General features: G+C 42.3%; 1 protein-coding gene across 1 annotated transcript in view; it reads right to left on the reverse strand.

Moving 5' to 3' along the window:
* tmem184a (transmembrane protein 184a) overlaps positions 1 to 25,356 on the reverse strand; it is a 60,294-nt gene that overhangs the window by 13,671 nt on the left and 21,267 nt on the right. The window contains exon 5 of the mRNA XM_078418387.1: positions 17,798 to 17,963. Coding sequence (XP_078274513.1) covers positions 17,798 to 17,963 — 166 coding nt within the window. The remainder of the gene's footprint in view (positions 1 to 17,797; positions 17,964 to 25,356) is intronic.

Genomic DNA, 25,356 nt, shown 5'->3' on the forward strand with positions numbered 1-25,356 from the left:
GTTTCCATGCTGACTCTATGATTGACTTAAATTTTTTCACAATTCTTCTTTGGGCTTTCGTTTCTACATCAGGATAGCAAAAACTCTTAGCATCCTGATGTTCAGTACTGCAGCTTTTCTGTTTAGTTTTCGACATCGTCTTCCAGAGATTAAGAGTTTAATGGGATAAGATAGGATTAGTGTAAATGAGCAGTTGATGTCGCTGTGGACTCAGTTGGCCAAATGGCCTGTTTGTGTGCTGTATCTCTCTACAACTCTTGGGCAAAATAGAATGGGTAGTGGCTTCAAGGAAGACATTTCACTGATTCCCCTTTTGGATTTTCAAAAATGGTCCCAATTTTGCCACAGAATGTCTAAGATATCTTATCTTATTCTCACGGGAACTTTGCAAGTCCACAGCTCTCTGAAAGTGACAGCACAAGTAGATTGGTGGTAAAGGGGTGCACAGTACACCAGCCTTCATCAATTGAGGCAATTAGTGTAAATGTCAGGAAGTCATGATGCAACTGTGTAAATCTTTGGTTAGGCCACATTTGGAGTACGGTGCACAGTTCTGATTAAAGCTTTACAGGAAGAATGTGTAGGTTTTGGAGAGAATGCAGAAAAGGTTAACCAGGGTGTAGCCTGGATAAGAAAGCATTAGCTGTAAGGAGGTTACAAATATTTAATTATTTTCTCTTAAGCGACAGAAGTTTAGGAGCAACTTGAGAGAAGTATACAAAATTATGAGGGGCATAGATTGGGTAGATAGTCAGAGAGTGGAACAGTCAAATACTAGAGGGCATAGTTTTAAATTGAGAAGGGGCAGGTTTAAAAGAAACGTTATGAAGCACGTTTATTTCTAATATAAGTGGTAGGTGCCTGGAAGGCGTTGCCAGTGGAAGCGGTGGAACCGGATACGATAGCAACATTTAAGTCATTTAAGGGCCTGCCCCACCTTAGGTGATTTTAAGGCGACTGCCGGCAGCTAGGCTGCCGCCGACAGTTCGCCGGGTGTCGCGGGCATGATCATGAGTCTTCTTCCAAGAATTGTAGTGGATCTCAGCGCGTCGCTGAGAAATCATCCGGAGTGAAATTTCTCGGCGACAGCTGGCTTGTCGCCAGGTATCATTGCTTATTGCGGGCGCTGTCGCCTGCTGTCCCCAGGTTTGCTAGGTTGTCTTAGATGCATTTAGAAGCACATTATATTAAAATAAGTAAAGTCCTTTCAAAATACCATAAAATGTGTGTGTTTAACCAATTTATTTACCGTCAGGACATTTGACAGGTAGATTGGAGGCGACAGTTTGACGGTCAGGTAAGAGTGGGAATTTCACGATGTTTTAAAGTGGGCTCCCAACCCAGATATGCATCCCAGAAACCAGATATGCATCTCCCGTACATTTTCATAGAATGCCCACACGCTTTTCACAAAAATCCACTTAACCACTTTTTAATTAAAAAAATAAAATAAAATACAGCTATTAGTAAACTGGAAGTAAATCCAGTTTATGCCTTGTTACAGTGATGTTTGGTTTTTAAGTAACCCTTACAAGATGTTATAGTTCAAAACTCTCAAGTACTTACAGACTTGTCAGTGATTTCAGCGAAAGACGCCAGAGAAGCATTGACAGCGTGGGAATTTTGCAATGTTTCCAAAGACGGTGTAATCTCGACCTGACTCGGCATTGTCGTGGACATTGTCGTCGGGTAAAAGAAAAGTTTGGCGATCTGCTACGACTTTGACAGTCACCTTAAAATAGCCTAAAGTGGGACAGGCCCTTTAGACAGGTATACGAACAGGCGGAAAATGAAGGAATAGATTGGCATGATCAGCATAGACGTTGTAGGCCGAAGGGCCTATTCCTGTGCTGTACTGTTCTATATCCAAGGAAAGGGCCCAACTGACAGAAATCACGTGAGGGAAACTCAGTGGACTCATTTGCTGAACAATAGGGCTTCAAACATTTTTGTCAAATGATTTGAGTATAGGAGCTAGGAGGTCCTACTGCAGTTGTACAGGACCCTGATGAGACCGCACCTGGAGTATTGTGTGCAGTTTTGGTCTAATTTGAGGAAGGACATTCTTGCTATTGAGGGAGTGCAGCGTAGGTTCACCAGGTTAGTTCCCAGGATGGCGGGACTGACATATGATGAAAGAATGGATCGACTGGGCTTATATTCACTGGAATTTAGAAGGATGAGAGGGGATCTTATAGAAACATTTAAAAATTCTTAAGGGATTGGACAGGTTAGATGCAGGAAAAATGTTCCCCATGTTGGGGGAGGCCAGAACCAGGGGACACAGTTTAAGAATAAGGAGTTGGCTTTAGGACTGAGATGACGAAAAACCTTTTCAGTCAGAGAGTTGTGAATCTGTGCCACAGAAGGCAGTGGAGGCCAATTCCACTGGAATTGGACGTATTCAAGAGAGAGTTAGATATAGTTCTTAGAGCAAATGGAATTAGGGGTTTGGGGAGAAAGCAGGAACACAGTACTGATTCTGGATGATCAGCCATGATCATATTGAATGGCGGTGCTGGCTCAAAGAGCCGAATGGCCAACTCCTGCACCTATTTTCTATGTTTCTATGGATGCTATGTGTGGTGTCAACAACAAACTGCAAGTGACAAAAAGAAATACAAATTCTGGACATATTGTTTTAAGAAAGCATCAATGCAGTTTGCTCCCCTTTAGGATGGCTTAGCCTGACTTACACCCAACACAGACAAGCAACTGCTTGCTGGATCACTAGCTGTCCCAACACTTGCCCTGATCCAAGAAGAGTTTGAGATGGTGCTCTATCGTTGACATTGATTCTTGGTGGGAGTGAGGGAAGGCACATGGGGGGGGGGGGGGGGTTGTAGTGTGGGGTCATTGGCCTTGAACCACATGAGGTACGGCAGCACCTTGCCACTTATGGGTGATGGGGACAGGGTTTCCAAAGATATCTCTCCATGCAGGAAAGTAAACGAAGGACTGAAGCCAAGGACCATGGGGAGTGCACATCTCCCTGGGGGGCCACACATCACCACCACCATCAGTCCATTCCACAGTATTCTGCTGGGCAAGAGTTTACAAGTTTAAAGATGAAATCTGGTGGGGGTTGGGGGGAGAGAGGATCATCCTTCAATTCAAGCAGAGGTCACTTCTTTCAGTGTAATGTGCTCAAGATTAAAGCAAAGTTAATTACAAAGGGTTAGCTCATGCATAAAAGCAGGTGGAAATGAGTCCAATTTCTTGGCATTTTAATTTAAGTTATACAGGATATGCATTAGTCACATATGAAGGCACAAATGTCAGTATACAACATAATTTCTGTTCCAATTGCTAACTAAGCAGCAGCTAATAATAGTTGTGTAGTAAGGAACTGCCGGCATTTGGTTTACACTGAAGATAGACACAAAATGCTGGAGTAACTCAGTCAGACAGGTAGCATCTCTGGATAGATGGTATGGGTGCCATTTCTGGTCTCGACCCAAAACGTCACCCATTCCTTCTATCCAGAGACGCTGCATGCCCCCACCGAGTTTCTTCAGCATTTTGTGTCGAGCTAAAACAGTTACTTTGTTCAAGATGTGCAGATTTGTGACAAGTGTTTTATGGATTTAACTGCATAATTTGCTTGATATCATATTTACAATCCATCAAAAGATGAGACTCTGGGTTTTTGATCCAACGAGTATCTCATCATTCATTACTACACTACACATTACAAATTATCTTGAATTTTATTAAAACAACAAACATATCTGTGGATTTTTTTTAGGGTTTACGTAGTCTTGGTGCACAAGGCAAAAACTCATGGCAAAGGGAACATGGATAGAGGATAGTCAAACCAACAGTCAAACAGTCAGAATGAAAAGGCCATTTTCAGGTTGGTAAGTTGCAATGTGTGGTACCATGTCAGCTATTTATGTTTACAATAAATTAATGTACCAAACAAATTTGTTGATGCTACAAAGATAGACAGCACTATTTTCTTTGCAGCCTTCAGCCTTGGATTGAATGCCCATTGCCAACATCCTACTCTCAACTATCACCACCGAGGTTGAACCCAGGTAAGACCCATGACTAGAAACCACTTTGCAACGAAAAAATCCAATGTACTGATAGAATTTGAAATATCACCGTTGTTTCACAATCATCTTCCACAATCTGGAACATTTCAAGAAAAATAAAACTTAACCTCCAAGCCGACGATGTGAAAGGAATTGTTCATATATGCTGCAGTGAGATGTGTGGACTGTAACTACCAGTACCCCTGATATATGCATCTCCCGTAGGGTTGAGGAAAATCCAAGGCACGCAACACTTTTCCGATTGTAAATGAGGAAATAGGCAAATCAAAACATAAAGGTGGAAGATTTAGGTTATTTCATAGGAGACAAGTCATAAGAATCAAGAGTCAACACCCAGCAAAGGAGACAAAAGTGTGTCAGATAAAGAGAGATGTGTGAAATATACAGCCAGAGGGAGGGATACAGATGGAAGGGGACGGAGTGGGGTGCACAGGAAAGAAAATGAGAGTCGTTAGGATAATTAAATTATTGTAAATATTCAATAGACAATAGACAATAGGTGCAGGAGTAGGCCATTCAGCCCTTCGAGCCAGCACCGCCATTCAATGCGATCATGGCTGATCACTCTCAATCAGTACCCCGTTCCTGCCTTCTCCCCATACCCCCTCACTCCGTTATCCTTAAGAGCTCTATCCAGCTCTCTCTTGAAAGCATCCAACGAACTGGCCCCCACTGCCTTCTGAGGCAGAGAATTCCACACCTTCACCACTCTCTGACTGAAAAAGTTCTTCCTCATCTCCATTCTAAATGGCCTACCCCTTTTTCTTAAATTGTGGCCCCTTGTTCTGGACTCCCCCAACATTGGGAACATGTTTCCTGCCTCTAATGTGTCCAATCCCCTAATTATCTTATATGTTTCAATAAGATCCCCCCTCATCCTTCTAAATTCCAGTGTATACAAGCCCAATCGCTCCAGCCTTTCAACATACCACAGTCCCGCCATTCCGGGAATTAACCTAGTGAACCTACGCTGCACGCCCTCCATAGCAAGAATATCCTTCCTCAAATTTGGAGACCAAAACTGCACACAGTACTCCAGGTGCGGTCTCACCAGGGCCCGGTACAACTGTAGAAGGACCTCTTTGCTCCTATACTCAACTCCTCTTGTTATGAAGGCCAACATTCCATTGGCTTTCTTCACTGCCTGCTGTACCTGCATGCTTCCTTTCATTGACTGATGCACTAGGACACCCAGATCTCGTTGAACTCCCCCTCCTCCTAACTTGACACCATTCAGATAATAATCTGCCTTTCTATTCTTACTTCCAAAGTGAATAACCTCACACTTATCTACATTAAACTGCATCTGCCATGTATCCGCCCACTCACACAACCTGTCCAAGTCACCCTGCAGCCTTATTGCATCTTCCTCACAATTCACACTACCCCCCAGCTTAGTATCATCTGCAAATTTGCTAATGGTACTTTTAATCCCTTCGTCTAAGTCATTCAGACTCTTAGGTTGTAATATACCCAAGCGGAATGAGGTGTTCTTTCAGTGCACATGTGGCCTCTGGCAACAAAGGCGGCCCAGGACAGAATGGCCAGTATGGGAAGGGGAGTTAAAACAGTTAGTCGTAAACGGTTAGAGATCCCCTCTAACCTATTTTCCAGCTTCCCCTCTCCCTCCTTCCAGGGTCCTGACCCGAAATGTCAACTATCCATTCCTCCACAGCGGCTGCTGTGTTAGAGGTGCTACTCCAGCACTTTGTGATTTGCTCAATATGCCAGCGTTTGCAGTTCCTTGTGTCCCCAGAACCACACTATCTTTTTCCATTACAGCAATGATTTGGTCTAATGGAGCAATTTCCCTTAAGGATGCCAATACAAAAAAAAAACCAAGTGGTAAAACAGGAAATTCAATTGCTTTCCCCTTCACTACCCAACATCATAAACAAACAGATCATTGCTCAGTAATCTATAATCTGTTCCATCTGCTACATAAAGTATTTTATTTTAATCTCAACTGTTGTACTGTTGACAAGCACCTCGACAACTAAAATCAGATTAAAAAACCCATACAAAAAAGACACTGCTGCAGTAAGCAAAAACACTGTCGGGTCACTATGAGACCAATGAACTGCGTCTAACCACAACATAACACCTTGCCTCATGGGAAACACATTATGTGGCTGCTTTTCAAATTATCTGCAAGTCCACACATTCCTACTTGTGGCTACTTTATTCCTCAGATATTTGATGGTGGGAAAGGGAAGGAAAGATAAAATATTTTATCTTTTAGATGTAAAAAGATGTACCACTGTATAAAGTGCTTTACATTAAAAAGGTTGTAAACCCATGCATTATGTAACTATCAAATGTCAATAAAACAGCATCTTCCACAACATTTCTACCTCAAGAAGTGAGTTTCATTTTACTCTTGCAACTCTCCAATTGCATGCCACACAGTGTGCCCTTCTAACAGGCTACAAAATATAATGTATCAGAATTCATGCATAATTCAGAGAAAAATCACGCTGAAGAAACCCGGTATAACAAGAAAGATGACCCAATTGTATAAGTTCCAGTGATTTTACTTGGAAGCCCAATTCAGGTGCTACAATTAGCTTCAATGCTGCATTGTCAAAGAGAAAATGGGATTCAGAACATTTGGAAAGTATTATAACAAATAGTGCCTAGATGTCCCTCTCCAGCTCTAGTGCATGGAAACTAGTTTGTAACATCCCATTGAAGATAAACAGCAGGGTGAGCCATTACTGTTGTGGAAATGGTGGCCCTATTGTTGGGCAAATGATGAAACAAGTGAAGTATTGCAATTATAGGACATCCTTCATTCCTTTTTGGAATATGCCAAAGTCCTTTATGAACAAAATGCATTTCAGTGAAATTCCACAAACAATAATATCATAATGACCATATCATCTGATTCAGAGATAAAGATTACTAGGAGAATAGTTTTTTCAAATACCTGTGAGTGTATACCCAAGAAAGAAGAGAATCCAATTTAGCACCTCTTTTGAAAGACGATACTCCCTCAACAAGGCACAGCTGTGATATTGTCATCAGTAGGAAACATTGGACTCCAAGATCAGTGTGCTACCAGATGGGTCACTGATGGGATTGGTGTAGAATGGTGCCCAAAACACCAAGGTATGAATTCAGTGGCAACAAGTGAATTTGAATGGAATATAGCTTTAGTATAAAGCCAGTACAATCTTGGCAAAACAATTATCTGGGACTAAATTAACAGTCACTTGGAAAATTAAAGATTCATTTACAATAGCCAGCAAGGATCATTAAAAAGAGAATCATGTTTAACAACCTGATGAGTATTTTTAATGAGATAACAGGGTTTAAATGGCTGATGTGCTGTATAGGGACTTTTAAAAGAATTCTGATGAATTGCCACATAATGGGCTTGTCAGTTTGACTGAAGCCAAAAGGACTGCGGCAGCATGGATAAGAAATAGTCTAAATGGCTATTTTTCAGCCTGATGGAAGGTAGTCAGTACTGTTTCTTTTGTTACCCAAGACATATATTAATGGCCTTCCAGTGAGAACATTACAAAGACAAAACGTAAAAGTGTAATGGAAAACAAGGCAGACCAGGATGGGTTACAGAAGATGCACGCAGACTGGTGGAACAGGCTGACATGTTGCAGATGAAATATAATGCAGTAACGTATGGAGTGATACATTTTCAGAGGAAGTGCAAAGACAGGAAATTTAATGCCAAAAGCACACTTCTGGAGGGTATGCAGGAACAAAGACAAATAGGTAAATGCTTATATTATTGTTTGATGGCAGTTTGGTTGGATGAGGAGGTTAAAGTACATTTGAAATTTGGGTTTTGTAAATAGAGGCATTGGGTGCAAACGTGAATAAAATGCACGGCACCCCCTATAAAAGACTGAATTGGCCACTGAGTATTTTTCACAGACTTTGGTCAGAAAACTTTGGACAATATGAAGCCGATGAAGACAATGGATTTACTAGAATGGTTTAAGGGATAAGGGATATTGCAAGGAAAAGTTGAGGAGAATGTTCCCTTGTGAGCAGATATGATAAACAAAGTTTGAAAACCGCACATCTCTGCAGAGAGAAGCTGCTACCACTTAGTAGGAGATTCAAGAACCGAAAGGACATTTTGGTTACCACAGCCCATTCAGTTCCAGTCCTCAATACAGCCTTGGACCAGACAAAAGAACTAAATTTTCGGTGGATGGGAGACATTTACACATAAACTGCATTTACGCATCAAGGCATCTCTGACAGCACCATAAAAATAGTCAAGCTCTACCACAAAGCAAGACAAAGGCAGCAAACTCTTGGAAACACCACCATCTGCAGGTTCCTCTCCAGCCAAATGCCATCCTGACAGGAAAATGCAATCATCATTTTTTCGTCACCACTGGACTGTGAAAAATGCTGTAGAAACGAGTTTGTTCTTATTAATATCTATTGGGAAAGACAACATAATCGTAGACTACTCACACCCCAGTCATTGTCTCTACTCCGTCGGGCAGATGCAAAAGTTCGAAAGCACATTGCAACAGTTAAGAACAGCTTCCTCCCTGTTATTAAACTCTTGAATGGATCTCTCATAAGCCAAGGATATATTCATGATATCTCTCAGTCTGCCTCATTGTGTCGTTGTCACTTTTTTAATATCTGCATTTTCTCAGCGGCTATAACACTATAATTCTACACCGTTTTCTTTCTCTTTTTGCATTTCCTGTGGTACATATCTATGGTATGATTTGGCTGGGATAGCATGCAGAACAATTCACTGTATCTCAGCACATGTGACAATAATAAACTTATACCAAACACCCCACCCTGTCAAGCGGCTGATGCCCGAGGCAGAGTCCATGGATCTCAGGATGGATTAATCATCCACCCAAGCCCATGGAATTGTATGGAAGAAAGTCATCCTTTATCTGCAGGGAGTGCTCAGCATTCAGAATGAACTAAAGCCTGATCACTGCAATCTGTTCAGAATATTCATTTTCCATTGTTGCACAGGTCACACCAAGAACAAACAGGCTCTTCCAGCCTAACAGCCCTGTGAAAGAGTGGCAATAATTAAAAATCAGCCTGTGATACCTAACTGAGACCAAGCAAATTCATTCTTTGTTTAGCAGGGAAGAATGCTCCCCACCACACAAGCACACCAGCAACAAAAGTGACAATGCTATAAGGTATTGCCCGTACTTTTGTGTGTTGATCAAGGTTAAAGGCATTAAAGGACAGCTCACATTCAAAGGTAATTGAGAATGCAGAATGTAAATCTCAGAATGCATCAATCCAACTTTACATGAAGAAGTTATAAGACTAAATTTATTTCTTAGGTGGGCAATAACTGGATTAATCGATCAGAGAGGCACTGGGAGTAAAAGTATCATGGCCAAAATGTAGCTGCTTGCCAATTCACGGGTTAGGAAATTGGAGAGAGGATGCTTCACCGGATTTAAGAGTTAGCAGCACAACTGGTTTACAAACATTGTGCTCAATAGAGAACACAACAAACAAAAAAAATCAATAAAAACAAACCCAATATAGTGCAAAAACAAAACAAAGCTCAAAATCTCCAGCGCAACCCAGGCAGTTCATAGCTTGGAGTTTAAATGGAACACCTAATTGATAGTTGTTGAAAAGAAGCTGATCCAGTCTTCAGACTCCTATACTCTCTTCTCGGTAACAAGAGTGAAATGAAAGTGTTGCCAGGGTGATGTGGGTTCTTGATGATGCTGGCTGTCTTTTTGAGCAGAGCCTCTTATAGGGTTCAATGATGGGGAGGTAAGTACCCATGATGGACTGAGCAGTGTTCACCACATTTTGGAACCTTCTTCATTCTGTCCTCAATCTTCTCAGGAAGTAGATGCATTGATGGGCTTTCTTTATGATTGCACCAATGTGGTGATGGGTTTAAGCAGATCTTCAGAGATATGCGCGCCAAGGAACTTGTTCACTCTCTCCACCACCGACCCGATGAAGACAGCTTTGTTGGTTCTCGGCCTTCCTCTTTTAAATTCAGTTCCTTGCTTTTACTGACAATGAGAGTAAGGCAGTTGTTTTGGCAAGAATCAGATGATCAACCTTCTTCCTATACACTGACTAACCTTTATCCATAATTCGTCCAACAAAGGTGGTGTCGTCAGCAAATTTAAAGGTGCAGTTGCAACAGTATCCAATTACTAAGCGACCGACACCTTGGGTTACAAAGCCAAAACTACAGAGGCTGCAACTTTCAAATAAAATAGAAAATGCAATGCTCAATATGAGTGAATAACTGTGAAGAGAGAAACTGAGTACCCAGTACTTCGTTTGATCCAGAGTGCTCCTCGAAAATGCCCTTTGCCCTATTCTCACAGCTGCACCACTCCCAACAAATGAGACCTCAATGTTAAATGAGTGTTGATAACGTAACATCATAGACATGGCAGACATGGCAGATGCAGTTTAATGTAGATAAGTGTGAGGTTATTCACTTTCGAAGTAAGAATAGAAAGGCAGATTATTATCTGAATGGTGTCAAGTTAGGAAGAGGGGATGTTCAACGAGATCTGGGTGTCCTAGTGCATCAGTCACTGAAAGGAAGCATGCAGGTACAGCAGGCAGTGAAGAAAGCAAATGGAATGTTGGCCTTCGTAACAAGAGGAGTTGAGTATAGGAACAAAGAGGTCCTTCTACAGTTGTACCGGGCCCTGGTGAGACCGCACCTGGAGTACTGTGTGCAGTTTTGGTCTCCAAATTTGAGGAAGGATATTCTTGCTATTGAGGGCTTGCAGCGTAGGTTCACTAGGTTAATTCCCGGAATGGCGGGACTGTCGTATGTTGAAAGGCTGGAGCAATTAGGCTTGTATACGCTGGAATTTAGAAGGATGAGGGGGGATCTTATTGAAACATATAAGATAATTAGGGGTATAAGAAAATAACTGCAGATGCTGGTACAAATCGATTTATTCACAAAATGCTGGAGTAACTCAGCAGGTCAGGCAGCATCTCAGGAGAGAAGGAATGGGGATTGGACACATTAGAGGCAGGAAACATGTTCCCAATGTTGGGGGAGTCCAGAACAAGGGGCCACAGTTTAAGAATAAGGGGTAGGCCATTTAGAACAGAGATGAGGAAGAACTTTTTCAGTCAGAGAGTGGTGAAGGTGTGGAATTCTCTGCCTCAGAAGGCAGTGGAGGCCAGTTCGTTGGATGCTTTCAAGAGAGAGCTGGATAGAGCTCTTAAGGATAGCGGAGTGAGGGGGTATGGGGAGAAGGCAGGAACGGGGTACTGATTGAGAGTGATCAGCCATGATCGCATTGAATGGCGGTGCTGGCTCGAAGGGCTGAATGGCCTACTCCTGCACCTATTGTCTATTGTCTATAGCGGGTGCCAGGATGGGAAAGGGAATAAAAAGGCGAAACATCTTCCTTCCAAGAACATTATAATCTTCTTGACCAGACATTTATTTCAGATAATCAGCCTATAGAAAGCGGGTTTTTTCAGATTTCCAGCAGTTTTTTTCCTTTAATAATTTCAGATAACAATTTTAGCTCCCATGTATCTCATCCAGCTGGATATCTTGCATCTTTATCCATCTGACCACCACCCCTTAATCTATCACACAATGTGTTGTTTGGTGTCTCCTGCTCTCCGCATTCTCACAGGCCTCAACTTTTGTCCTCTTTCCCCCCCCCACCCCCAAAAGTTATCTGCATTTTTAAACCCGTTTTATATTCCACCATATCTGATTAATGGGCAGTCAATATTTCAGATTGATATTCCTCTCCTTGCATACTATGTAATAGTTTCATTGAATGTGGTTAATTAATTCCATATTATGAGCAGATAAAAAGCAACGGACATAGAAAAGCACATGAAAGAAAATGCCTTTCACACTTCAGAGCACCGTAAACATTACACACTGCATTGAAGCACTTTTGAAGTACACTGGTTTTGTAATGTAATGCAAAGTTTACACAATATTGGTGGCAATATTGGAAGGTCAACAACAAGCCAACGCTTATAAACATTCTTTGATGATATGTTTTCAATTTCAACATCCCTCAACACGAAAAAGCAGCCCATTTGATCGGCACTCTTGCCATTCCTTGAACATACCCTTCTTTCACTGTGGTTGTAGTGAATGGCAGCCACAGAATCTACTGACTCAGGTTCGATCCTGACTACGGGTGCTGCACTGTAAGGAGTTTGTACGTTCTCCCCGTGACCTGCGTGGGTTTTCTCCGAGATCTTCGGTTTCCTCCCACACTCCAAAGACGTACAGGTATGTAGGTTAATTGGCTGGGTAAATGTAAAAATTGTCCCTAGTGGGTGTAGGATAGTGTTAATGTTACGGGGATCGCTGGGCGGCACGGACTTGGTGGGCCGAAAAGGCCTGTTTCCGGCTGTATATATATGATATGATATGATATGATAACTTGGTGGCGCAGCGGTAGAGTTGCTGCCTTACAGCGAATGCAGCGCCGGAGATTCAGGTTCGATCCTGACTACCGGCGCCGTCTGTACGGAGTTTGTACGTTCTCCCCGTGACCTGCGTGGGTTTTCTCTGAGATCGGTTTCCTCCCACACTCCAAAGACGTACAGGTATGTAGGTTAATTGACTGGGTAATATGTAAAAATTGTCCCTAGTGGGTGTAGGATAGTGTTAATGTGCGGGGATCGCTGTAAAAATTGTCCCTAGTGGGTGTAGGATAGTGTTAATGCGCGGACTCGGTGGGCCGAAGGGCCTGTTTCCGCGCTGTATCTGAAAAAAAAAAATTGCCAATGTTTTTCAACAGTACCTCCCAAACCCATGACCTCCATCACCTTTGACATTGGTAGGCATACAAGAACCCCTACCCTGACTTAGAAATGCTGTATACTCTCAAGTGTCTGGCATCCTCAAAGAATGTAGGGGAGGGAGGGAGGGAGGGAGGGAGGGAGGGAGGGAGGGAGGGAGGGGAGGGAGGGAGGGAGGGAGGGAGGGAGGGAGGGGAGGGAGGGAGGGAGGGAGGGAGGGAGGGAGGGAGGGAGGGAGGGAGGGAGGGAGGGAGGGAGGGAGGGAGGGAGGGAGGGAGGGAGGGAGGGAGGGAGGGAGGGAGGGAGGGAGGGAGGGAGGGAGGGAGGGAGGGAGGGAGGGAGGGAGGGAGGGAGGGAGGGAGGGAGGGAGGGAGGGAGGGAGGGAGGGAGGGAGGGAGGGAGGGAGGGAGGGAGGGAGGGAGGGAGGGAGGGAGGGAGGGAGGGAGGGAGGGAGGGAGGGAGGGAGGGAGGGAGGGATGGATTGATTGCTGGCATCATGAGAATTCACAAAAAGAGTATCACCACATAAAAGGAGATTGATGAGCGCATAGAGGTAGATATTACCTTTATGGCTTTAGTAAAGCATTTAACAAAGCCTTTCATGGTAGGCTAGGCCAGAAAGTTAAGGCACGTGGGATGCAAAATAGGTTGGCTAATAGGTTGGAGGCAGACAGTAGCGATGGAAGAATGCTTTTTGGAAATTGTGACCAGTTGTGTACTGCGGGGATCGATGGTGTCATCTTTGTTACTTATGATATATATTAACAACTTGGATGTGAATGCAGAAGGTAACGATTAGTTTGTTTACATGAAAACTGGAGGTGTTGTGGATGGTGAGGAATGTTATCTTCAAGCTGCAGCAGGGCACAGATTAGATGGAAAATTGGCAGACAATTTAATCCCAAAATGTTGGGGTGGTTTAGTTTGGGAAGTGAAATAGGATATATACAGTAAATGGTACGACCACTACTCTGCATCCAAATCCACAGTTTTCTGAAAGTGGCAAAACAGCTGAATGGGGTGGTGAAGAAAGCACAGGTCAGGGTAGGGAGTATAAATTGGGATGTTCTATGCAATGTTACTGATGAGGCCGCACTTGGAACGTTGTGTCCAGTTCTGGTCACCACATTATAGGAAGGATGCAATTGTGCTTGAGAATGCGCAGAGGTGAGGTAGGTAATCAACATATGTTTCACATGGTTGGGATAACAAAAACGAACGGGCATAGGTTTAAAGTAAGAGGAAGAAGCAAATTATTTGAGGCAAGTTTCTTTTCTAACACAGAGTGGTTGATATCTAGAACATTCTACCCAAGGAGATTCTGGAATCAAAGACAATCACTATGTTTAAGAGGCATTTAGACAGACAAATGTGTTTGTGGTTGTGTCAAATGGCATTCGTGTAGATGGGCAAAAAATGTCGGCCGGACATAGTGGACCAATTTGTATGCTGTACGACTCTATGATTCAATAACTCACCAGAATTCCATCCATAAACCTTTAAATAAATTGCAGAACTATATGTTCTCATCCCTTTAAATAACAATGTTTTACATTGAATGTACGGCCAGTAAAAACGGTGGAAACAGATAACTCCAAACAGAAAATGGGACAAAGAGCTGAAAGGGAAAATTGCGATGGCTTTGGGAGATAAATTGGGTGTTAGCACCTTCAGTGAGTCAAATGGACTGGTATGCTATGATTTTGTTATTATATCCCACTCAGTCTCTGGATGCTCACCATGTTGATTGATGCAGCAAGAACCACAATTGGATTTTCAGACAACACCCACAGGATATTTATATGGATCTTCATAATGGCCTGACTTTCTTTACAGATAATTATTTGAAGGGCAGTCACTTGTGAACAAACATACCAGCCAATTTGCAAACAGTAGGACACATCAAGCAACAGTGAGAAGATGCGTGGGCAATTAAAACTTGGCAGAACACAGAAAACTCTCTTTGACTTGGATCATAAAATCTCTTACACCCATCAAATATAAAATATGGGGATTGTGATATAGACTAGAATGAAAACACAGAGAAAGACTCCTAGGACGATGTATAAATAACTAAATATAGTGAAATATTTTCTTTATCTATCACTTATAGAGATGTTTTATACGTTGGATATGTCGGTGGAGAAATAGCAGGTGCCATTTAATGCAAATAAATGCAAGTTTTTTTTTTGAGGGGTTCAATACAAAAGAAAAATATACAGTAAATGGCAGGACTTTAGGAGCATTGATGTACAGAGGGATTTTGCGTTGCAAATCCACGATTCCCTGAAAGTGGCAACACAAGTAGTTTGGTGGTAAAAAAGGGTTACATATGCTTGCCTTCATTGGTCAAAGCAATGTGTATAAAAATTGGGAAGTTATGTTGCAGCTGTACAAAACTTTGGTTAGGCCACATTTGGAGGAGTGTGATTACTGCGTGTAATTGCCAGGCAAGAGAAGTATTTGGAGGTTTTGGAAAGGGTGCAGAAGAAACTCGCCAGGATGTTGCCTGGATTAGAGGGCATTAGCTATAAAGAGAGGTTAGACAAACTTGGATTGTTTTTTCTGGAACACTGGAGGCCGAGGGGCAACCTGATAGAAATCTACAAAATTACAAGAGGTGAGATAGGGTAGTCAGTCTCCTCCTCTCTTCTCCCCCCCCCCCCCCCCCCCCGTGGAAATATCAAATACAAGAGGGTAGAGCATTAAGAGAGGGGGGAAATTTAAAGGAGATTTGTGAGGCAAGTATTTTACTCAGAGAGCCATACGAGCCTGGAAAACTCTGCCAGGGAGGTGGTTGAAGCAGATAAGATAGCAATGTTTCAGAGACTTTCAAACAGATGCATGAACAGACAGGGAAGCGAAGGATACAAATATTATGCAACCATATGGGATTAGTTTAGCTTGGCATCATGGTTGGCACAGACATGATGGGCTGAAGGGCCTATTCCTGTTGTACTATCCTATGTTCTGGCAATTCTATACGTTAAGGCTAAACAGTATTAATGCAATCGGCAGCAAAACAAATTAAATGAATTACTGCACTCACCATCACATGAAATGCCAAATCTTCAAAGAGGATTTGCTGCTAATCAGCTTACAACTGCACTGCCCATGCGTATAAGCGAACATTTCAAATGTTATGCAAAATAAGAGTGAAAAGACATTTTTTAATGTTCACTTTTTGAGCATTTTATGATGTTGCTTAATATTCTTTGGTATTTTTTCTATCTGTTGCATGAGAATTACAGATGTGTGAATATCAGAAAGACAAGAGTTTAATGTATATCCAATATCTCTCTGGATCAAAATCTTGGAATTCCCCACCTAACATTGCAGTGGATTAACAAGCAAGGACTAAAGGGGGCCGATCCCCAGCTTCTCAGGGAGAGCTGTCATGGCTATTTGAAGTCAATCCATGATTATCTAAAGAATAGTTATTCTTCACCACCCTATAAATAAGCGGATGGGATGGTGAAGAAGGCATATGGCATGTTTAGTCAGGCTTAGAATGGTTAAGAAGTTGTGTTGCAACATTAGAAAACACTGGTTGGATCATAGAGTCTTGTGTGCAGTTTTGATCACAACATAGGAAGGTTATGATTGTGCTGGAGAGAGTGCAGAGGAGATTCAACAGCTGATGCATGGATTGGAGGACTTCAGTTAAAGGAAATATTGGATAGGCTGGGCTTGATTTCCTTAGTGCAAAAGAGGCGCGGGGGGGGGGGGGGTGACGTGATAGATGTATATAAAATGTATGCAGACCTAGATAGGGTATGCAGTCACTTTCTCAGGATGGAGCATTCAAAACAAGAGGGCATACATTTGAGATGAAAAAAAGGGGGATTTAAAGGGGATTACATAGAGAGTGGTTGATGTTGGAATGTGCAGCCAGAGGAGGTGGTGGAATCAGACAGAATCACCACATTCAAGAGATAATTAAATAGATGCTTAAATAGGGGCCAAGGGGATAAACATAGATGGACAAAGTTTGGCATGGACGTAGTGGGTTTCCGTGCTATACAATGCTGTGGCTCCAATCAATGCTATTTTCATTTTCTGTAAAAGATTGGACCAATGACAATGAGAATGACTATTTCATCCAGTTCAGTCTCGATGCAGGATATTTTCCATGGATTCAGCCCTGGCTACCAAATCCTCTCTTTAATCAAGCTGCCAATCAGCAGGATCCATTTATCCGTGCCTTCTGCTGAAACTACGATTCATTGGATTGTAAAAATAAATTACAATTAGGTTTAGCTCTCCTGGGGGAACTGAAAATTGGGCCCATTGATTTTGTCCTGTCAACTTTTAATCTAGCTTTTCTAATTCCCCCTTCTCTCTATAGATGTTAAGAATTAGACCCATCTTCTGATTGGCCTCAACCTATCCTCATTCTTTTGCTGCAAAATGATGAAATGCTCCATTGGATAAAATCACCAGTGTTCTGCACCTGTATTATTTCCAGCATTGTGCTTCTTGCCTTTTCACATTCTCCAGTGCCCTCATTCCACAGTCACATTGCATTCATGTTCTAACACAAACAGAAAGAGATGTCTCCTTAGTCACCTATTATTGGACATTGTGTTTGCACATTTGTGCCAAGCGCAAGTGTTGCAGGGTCTGAGGAAAACATCAGAAGCAAAAATAAATCAGTTTTCTTATGCAGGCAAATCCCAAGCATCTATGCTTCAGAGAAATCACACCCATGTACTCCCCTTCCCAGGAAATTAATTATATTACTCCGTAACAAGCAAATAATCTGCAGCAGATCTGGAGGAAAAGAGGGATGAATGAGCGAGAGAGGGGGCAACACAAGTGAGGATGGGGATGTGCGAGAGAGGGTGCATGAGAGCAAGGGTATCTCAAAGAGCACAAGAGATATCCCAACTCGTTCTTCGGAGAGATATGCTGGTTTCATCTCTATAGGATAAGAAACAAACACACCGATTCCTGGAATAATGACATTTGCTCACCTTCATAACAATCTCGCACAGAGTCAAAGTAAACGTAGTACTGATCATTGCTGATTAACAGTAGGCTAAGCCAGGAGTCGAAGGAGTAGATGGGAACAATGAAAAGGATTCGGAGAATGTAACGTTGCTCGTTGGGCCTGCTGTAATTTCGGAGATGCAGGTAAATCTGTGAAGAGGTGGGAAATGAAAAGATTATATACATTTTAAATTAAAATTTTCATTAAATCATACATTGTTTATTCATCTAACAGCGCAAACCAATGAACCTTTCAGTGCTTCCGACTGCTGTTTTTAATGAGCGTCAAAACATATTTCTCAATCACCAACAGCTTGCAACTCCATCCCACGCTCTTTTCTGAAGACCACAGGTATCTGAGATGGAGATTTTTGGCAGCAGCTTAAAACAGATTGATTAGATTAACCCATTTGCCTGTGATCGTCAGCCACATTTTATCATGTGCTTCTGCAAAAAGAATGGGTAACTAGATTTACACTGTAAAATAATTTTGTGTCTAAGGAGTTACTTTGGAAAATAGTTACAGCAGAAGCAAATTCCCCATATGGCAAATAAAATAATTTATTTGTTTATTTGAGACGTTGATTTGGAGTGCATCATTACTTTGGACGTCAAAGAACAAAAATGAGGCAAGGAATTTTCACCCACGTTTTACAGGGATCAATACCTCACTCACTGCCTACATGAGTGGTAGAGAATGCACGTCATTGTATTTATTCTTGCATTTATCATTACAGCATGAATATTGCTTACACAGAGCTTCATGTGAACAATGAATTTCATTCCACACTGGTATATATGACAATAAACTGATCTAATCTGAATCTAAAATATTCATTCCATCTAATATGTACTTGGATGAGGCTTGATGGGCCATTGTTTCTTGCCTTGAGAGTCCACCTGGTCTATTAGAGTTTTGATCTTAACAATACAGATGCTCCTCAACTTACGATATTTCGACTTTACGATGCTGCAAACGCTGGGCAATGGCAGCGAGCCGCAGCTCGCTTCCGGTCACGTGATCAGATGTATTAAATGTATTTTCGATTTACGATATTTTCGGTTTACGATGGGTTTATCGGAACGTAACCCCATCGTAAATTGAGGAGCAACTGTATTTTTCCCTCAAAAGGACTGCAATGAGCCTTCACCAGCTGGTTCCTGTGATGCTGGGTTTGTTGAACGAGGAGCAGTTGCATAGACACCAATTCTCAATTTCAGAAAAGCCCTCACATATGATGTATCCAACCTCATTCCATCATTTCCCATTCTCCTCCAGTTTTGTCATTTTTGTCCCACCATCCATTGGCTTCCCCTTTCATCTGGTTCAGGTTCCATCTGCCATTCACCTCTCCCCTTAAAGTTCTCACAATCACCTTCCTTAGCAAATTGCAGCACTAACAGTCTTTGCATTCCCACATCAATCTCTATCAGCCATCGCCACCTTCACCCTCCCTTTCCCCTCATCTGGCTCCATCTGCCTCTTTCTGATGTCTGCCTCCATCCATCATTCACATACCTCGGTCTCTCAACCTCCACCCTCTCCCTTTGATAACTGGCTCCATCTGTTGTCATTCTTTACCCCTCCACGGGCCACCTATCACCCACCAGTAAAAGGACGGTGCTGGAGTAACTCAGCAGGTCAGGCAGAAAGCTGGTCTACCCCCCACTACAATCAGTCTGAAAACGGGTCCAGACCCAAAACCTCTCCTATCCACCGTTCTCCAGCTGCCTGACCCGCTGAGTTACTGCAGCAGTCTTTTTTTGTAAACAAGCATCTGCAGTTCATTGCATCTACGTATCACCAAGTCATAATTTCAAAAGGCAGCTGGATAAGGGTATGCATATGAAACAAAATCATATGGATAGATTCTGAATCAGACTGCATGAGAAATCTTTTCAAGCAAAGAAGGGTCTTGACCCAAAACGTCACCATTCCTTGTCTCCAGAGACACTGTTGGCCCACTGAGTTACTCCAGCATTTTGTGTCTATCCTCTGCATTATTGCAGTGATGGTTTAAATTGGGGTGGCACAGTAGCACTGGAGACAATGCAGTTGTTCCACTTTTCTGTGAAGCAGGGTTCTGTCCTGACCTCTCGTGATATCTATGTGGAGTTATCACATTCTCCATGATCTCAGATTTCCCTTGGCTGCACCTCCCAAAGACAAGCAGATTCATAGATTGAACAAAACTCAGAACAATGGAGGAACTCAGTGGGCCAGGCAGCATCTGTGGGGGGAATTGGACTGATTATGTTTTGGGTTAGGTCCCTTCTTCAGACTCAAAATAAGTTAATTGGCTAGTGTAAGTTACCAGTAGTGTGAGTGGGTGGTAGAAAATCTATAGGGTCTTGATGTGGGCATCAGTGGAACAATAGGCCTCAGGGAAATAAGTGGGGGAATGAGATTGATGTAATCGTTCCAAGAGCCAATAGTGATTCAATGGGCTAAATTTCCATTTTGCAAGTATGGAAACCAAAAGCAATGTTGTCTTGCTTTAGGACAAACATTTTATAATTACATGCCACGGTAACATATTCACAAACAACAGCTGACATATATAATGGCTCCTAGATTCAAATCAATTTGGTACCTGCGATCAGGAGCAGCCACATCCGCATACGAGGCACAGCTGCCTCCAGATGACAGATTACACAATCTGATCTGAGCTGCAAACCTCGAAGGCACAGCAAGCAACGCAAAACACAAATTCCCAGTGAGTACAGCCCCGCGAGTTAAAAAAATAAATCAAAGGGAACCTTGGAGCCCCAGGCATATATCATTAACACTGTCCAGGAGCTTCAGCTGGAAATTACTACTGCATTAATATAAATAGGTGCTCTGTTCAATTCCAAATGATTACAGAGGAAGTTCTAAACAGCGTGTCATTAAATGAAAATTTGCAAACATTCCTCAATTTTAAATGTTTTCATTCTCAACCCTCCCTTTCTCTGAAATCTCCTCCTTGCCTGTAACCTTCTGAGATGCCTCTGCTCTCCCAAGCCTGGCCTCTGGCGTGTCATCAATATACACATCCCATCATTTGCAACTGTGCTTTCACCTATGTATGCCTCTTCCTCTCTATTCCTTTCACTGAGTGATACAGCACAAAACAAGACCTTTGGCCTATCAAGACCATGCCAATCATCAATGGTCTCTCTTATCCTATCCCAGTTTTCCTCTCCCATCCCCATCAATTTTCTCACTACTGTAGATCTGCAGTAGGAGAATAGTTAGCTTGGAGGGGGATTAGGGAGGATGGGAGAAAAAGGTGAATGTAGAAAGTCAACCTCTCAAACATCGCATCTCTGTGATAATCAGAGGAAACCAGAACACACAAGGGAGGCTCACAAGATCAATGTGCAAACTCCATATAGACAGCACTGAAGGTCAGAATCCAAACCAGGTCTCTCATGCTACAATGCAGCAACACTACTGTGCCACTCTCCTTAACCACACCAAATTGACCAGACTTTTGGTCAATTGCCTTGAGGGTCAATGCCAAACTTTGTCCAATAACTATGCCTGTGAAATGCCAAAGTATTATACTGCATTTGGAGTGCTACGTAAAATCAATATTTGGTGGCTGGTCAAGTATCCCGCCCTGTGATCCAGATCAGGGCTTTCCAAATTTGATTTCCAATCAATGTTCAGCGAACTCCCAAGGTTAATAATGGTCTAAAGCTGAGTAAAAGGGATGGATAAATAAGGATAATAACTCAGCTCCCCCTCATCAATGGAGAGTTTCTTCACAAACCCTGCAAAGGAATCTGCATGCATTAAGAAGGAAAAAATCCTGTGGGTAAGTCATTGGAAAAAAACACTGAACTGCAGAATGCATAGAGACACAGAATTAATCATGGACATTTATCATGGATGTTAGGGAAGGTCATGTTAAGAGAAGGTGACTAAATTGGGTTTTTTTTAAACTTAACAACGGGGAGAGTAGAACTTTTGAAGTAATATACATGGATTTTAGCAAGGCATTTGACAAAGATCTAGATAGTTCAATAATGTCAAAGCCAAGGGATCTATTTAAATCGACAAGCTAAATTGAAAATTGGCTCAGTGGGAAGAAGCAAAGAATGCAAAAGTAGATACAAAATGCTGGAGTAATTCAGCAGGACAGGCAGCATCTCCGGAGAGAAGGAATGGGTGATGTTTCGGGTCACATTCCTTCTCTCCAGAGATGCTTCCTGTCCCGCTGAGTTACTGCAGCATTTTGTGTCTACCTTCGATTTATACCAGCATCTGCAGTTCTTTCCTACATAGCAAAGGATACAAGTTGTCTGGAGTTTGGGAGGGCAAGGTTACCAGCAGTGGATCTCTGCAGGGTTCAGTGCTGGACCTTGTTTGTTTGTGTTGTAAATAAATGATTTGGACTGGAAAATAAGGAGTTTGGACAGAATATCATAACTGGCTGTGTGGCTGCCAATAAGAAGGGAATTTCAGGTTATTAAATGGTACAAATGCAATTCAGATCTAGAGAAGAAGAGCTTGATATTGGAAAGTCAAACCTTAAATCAACTCAATCTCCTTTTAGATACCTTGAGCTGCTGCTAAAACTACCATTGTACATGAAGATTTAAACTTTCTACACAGTACTCTAATGTTCCATGACTTCACATCTCATGAACATTAGAAATGCTCTCCTCCTGTTTAAATGTCAACATCCCAAAAGAGATATAATTAGAAGTGTAGGAGCAGCATTTCAAGTAGTTTTAGCCTTGGTAAGGATACACAACATAAAGAACATGGAGGATGTTTTTTGGGGGTTTTTTAAGGACTTCTTTCCGATGTAAAGCAACTCGTTTGCTGGGATCAGTCTCTCTAACGCAAGTTGAACTTTGGACGTTACTCAATGCAACCAAGGTGATGTTGTAGCCAGGTAGAAAATCAAGCACTGGACAAAGCTTGGCCCAGCAGTGCTGTATCAGTTGTAGTGCACTCCTGGTTCAGAACATGACTGCACATACATATCTCAATTAAAACACATCTGCCATTATATATTTATTGCATTGCAAAGCATCTAATGAAGTCACTTGCACAACGACAGAGCAAGGGTCATGTGGGCAGAACACAGATAAAAAGAAAGAAGGTTTGTGCAGGGATAAGACCATAGAAATAGCAGAAGTAGGTCATTTGACACATAGCTACTGTTGGATCTGTAGAAATTGAGTGGGTAAAAACAAGTTGGTAAAAAAAAAGAAAATAATAATTGTGGCTCTGGTTGTGAGATAATATTGGTTAGAAATGTAAGAAAAAAACTATCCCGCTCTTCAGCATAATTCAGTGCATTTTCATACATCTATCGAAGGAGGAAAATATGCCTTTGTTTAACATCTAAAATTACTCAAAGTGCAACACTCCTTTAGTACTGCACAGTGAGGATAGCTTAGATTTTCCATTCAGATTGGTGGGAATAACAGCCTGCTAACAGAGGCAACGCGCCTGCCTTTGCTGATATAGATCCAAGTAATATTCCAGGAAGTAATGTAGTGCGTAAATTATCTTCACAAGGCTCTGCAGCTGCTCCTTGACTGCTCCATCTTTCTTGCAGCCTTCCGACATTTAAAAACGCAAGAACATTGTCATTTAGTTCATTCTAAAACCTAGCGATTCTCCTGAACTATTGGCTTTTGAACTTTTATCTCAACCATATAGTTTACAATTTTGGTTCCCAAGTGAGAATCTGGTCAGGACATGCAGATAGACAGATGGTCATTGGTGCCAAGCTAATGATTAACACCCCTGCTGCAGAGGCCTGGAGATGGAGAGAGAAATCCATGTGCACTTTGGACTCATTCTGAATTATTGATGCAATAGTGAGATTGCTCAACAATGAAAATCAAAAAAATTGTAAATACTGGACGTGGGCTATAGAAACAGAAAATTATGGAAGCACTCTGAAGGTTCGACAACATCTATGTAAAGGGAAACTTAGATTGAAGAAGTGATGAAGGGTCTTTGTCTTGAAATGTGCTGTGTTTATCTTTCCACAAATGCTGCGTGACTCACATTGTTTTTAAAAAAATATATGCCCAATAATGTTTAGGTTCCATGGCCTTTTTTAAAATCACCTTGCAGCCATTCCCTCCAGAAAATGACTGCAGGGCCCAGTTTAGGTGGTAAAATTCATCGCCTCACATTTTTGCTTTGAGATTGGGGGCAACTAAATTAGAGTAAAGTGCAACGTTGGGAATCTGCTGGCCACACAGCAATGTTGTCTTGTCTGACGACTACAAGACTGAACTGTTGAGGGGCTGCAGAAAGCCTTCTAACACAATTGGGAAAGGTAACAGAATGTTATTTTTTTTATTGATGAGGGAACCAAATGCAAAAGTAGGAAGGTTAAGCCAGTTATCCAGGGGACAGGCCAGTCCACTGAGTCATGCAGTATGGTAACTAGCCTTTCGGTCCAACTCATCCATGTTGATCAAGATGCCTTCGTAGTTGGTTTTATTTGCCTGGTCCATATCCCTCTCAACATTTCCTGTCCATGTACCTGGCCAAACATTGTAAACATACCCACCTCTACCACTTTTTAGAAACATAGAAAATAGGTGCAGGAGTAGGACATTCGGCCCTTCGAGCCAACACAGCCATTCAATATGATCATGGCAGATCATCCAGAATCAGTACCCTGTTCCTGCTTTCTCCCCATATCCCTTGATTCCTGTAGCCCTAAGAGCTATATCTCTCTTGAATACATCCAGTGAATTGGCCTCCACTGCCTTCTGCGGCAGAGAATTCCACAGATTCACAACTCCCTGGGTAAAAAGCTTTTCCTCATTTCAGTCCTAAATGGCCTACCCCATATTCTTCAACTGTGACCCCTGGTTCTGGACTCCCCCAACATGGGGAACATTTTTCCTGCATCTAGCCTGTCCAATCTCTTAAGAATTGTATACGTTTCTATAAGATCCCCTCTCATCCTTCTACATTCCAGTGAATACAAGCCCAGTCGATCCATTCTTTCATCATATGTCAGTCCCGCCATCCTGGGAATTAACCTCATGAACCTACGCTGCATTCTCTCAATGGCAAGAATGTCCTTTCTCAAATTAGGAGACCAAAACTGCACACAATACTCCAGGTGCGGTCTCACCAGGGCCCTGTACAACTGCAGTAGGACCTCCTTGCTCCTATACTCAAATCCTCTCGCTATGAAGGCCAACATGCCATTAGCTTTCTTCACTGCCTGCTGTACGTGCATGCTTACTTTCAGTGACTGATGTACAAGGACACCTAGGTCTCATTGCACCTCCCCTTTTCCTAATCTGACATCATTCAGAGAATAATCTGACTTCTTGTTCTTGCCACCAAAGTGGATAACCTCACATTTATCCACATCATACTGCATCTGCCATGCATCTGCCCACACACCCAACCTATCCAAGTCACCCTGCAGCCTCAAAGCATCCTCCTCACAGCTCACACTGCCACCCAGCTTTGTGTGATCCACAAACTCGGAGATGTTATATTTAATTCCTTTGTCTAAATCATTAATGTATATTGTAAATAACTGGGGTCCCAGCACTG

The sequence above is a fragment of the Rhinoraja longicauda genome, chromosome 21 (assembly GCF_053455715.1).
Source record: "Rhinoraja longicauda isolate Sanriku21f chromosome 21, sRhiLon1.1, whole genome shotgun sequence".
NCBI lineage: Eukaryota > Metazoa > Chordata > Chondrichthyes > Rajiformes > Arhynchobatidae > Rhinoraja > Rhinoraja longicauda.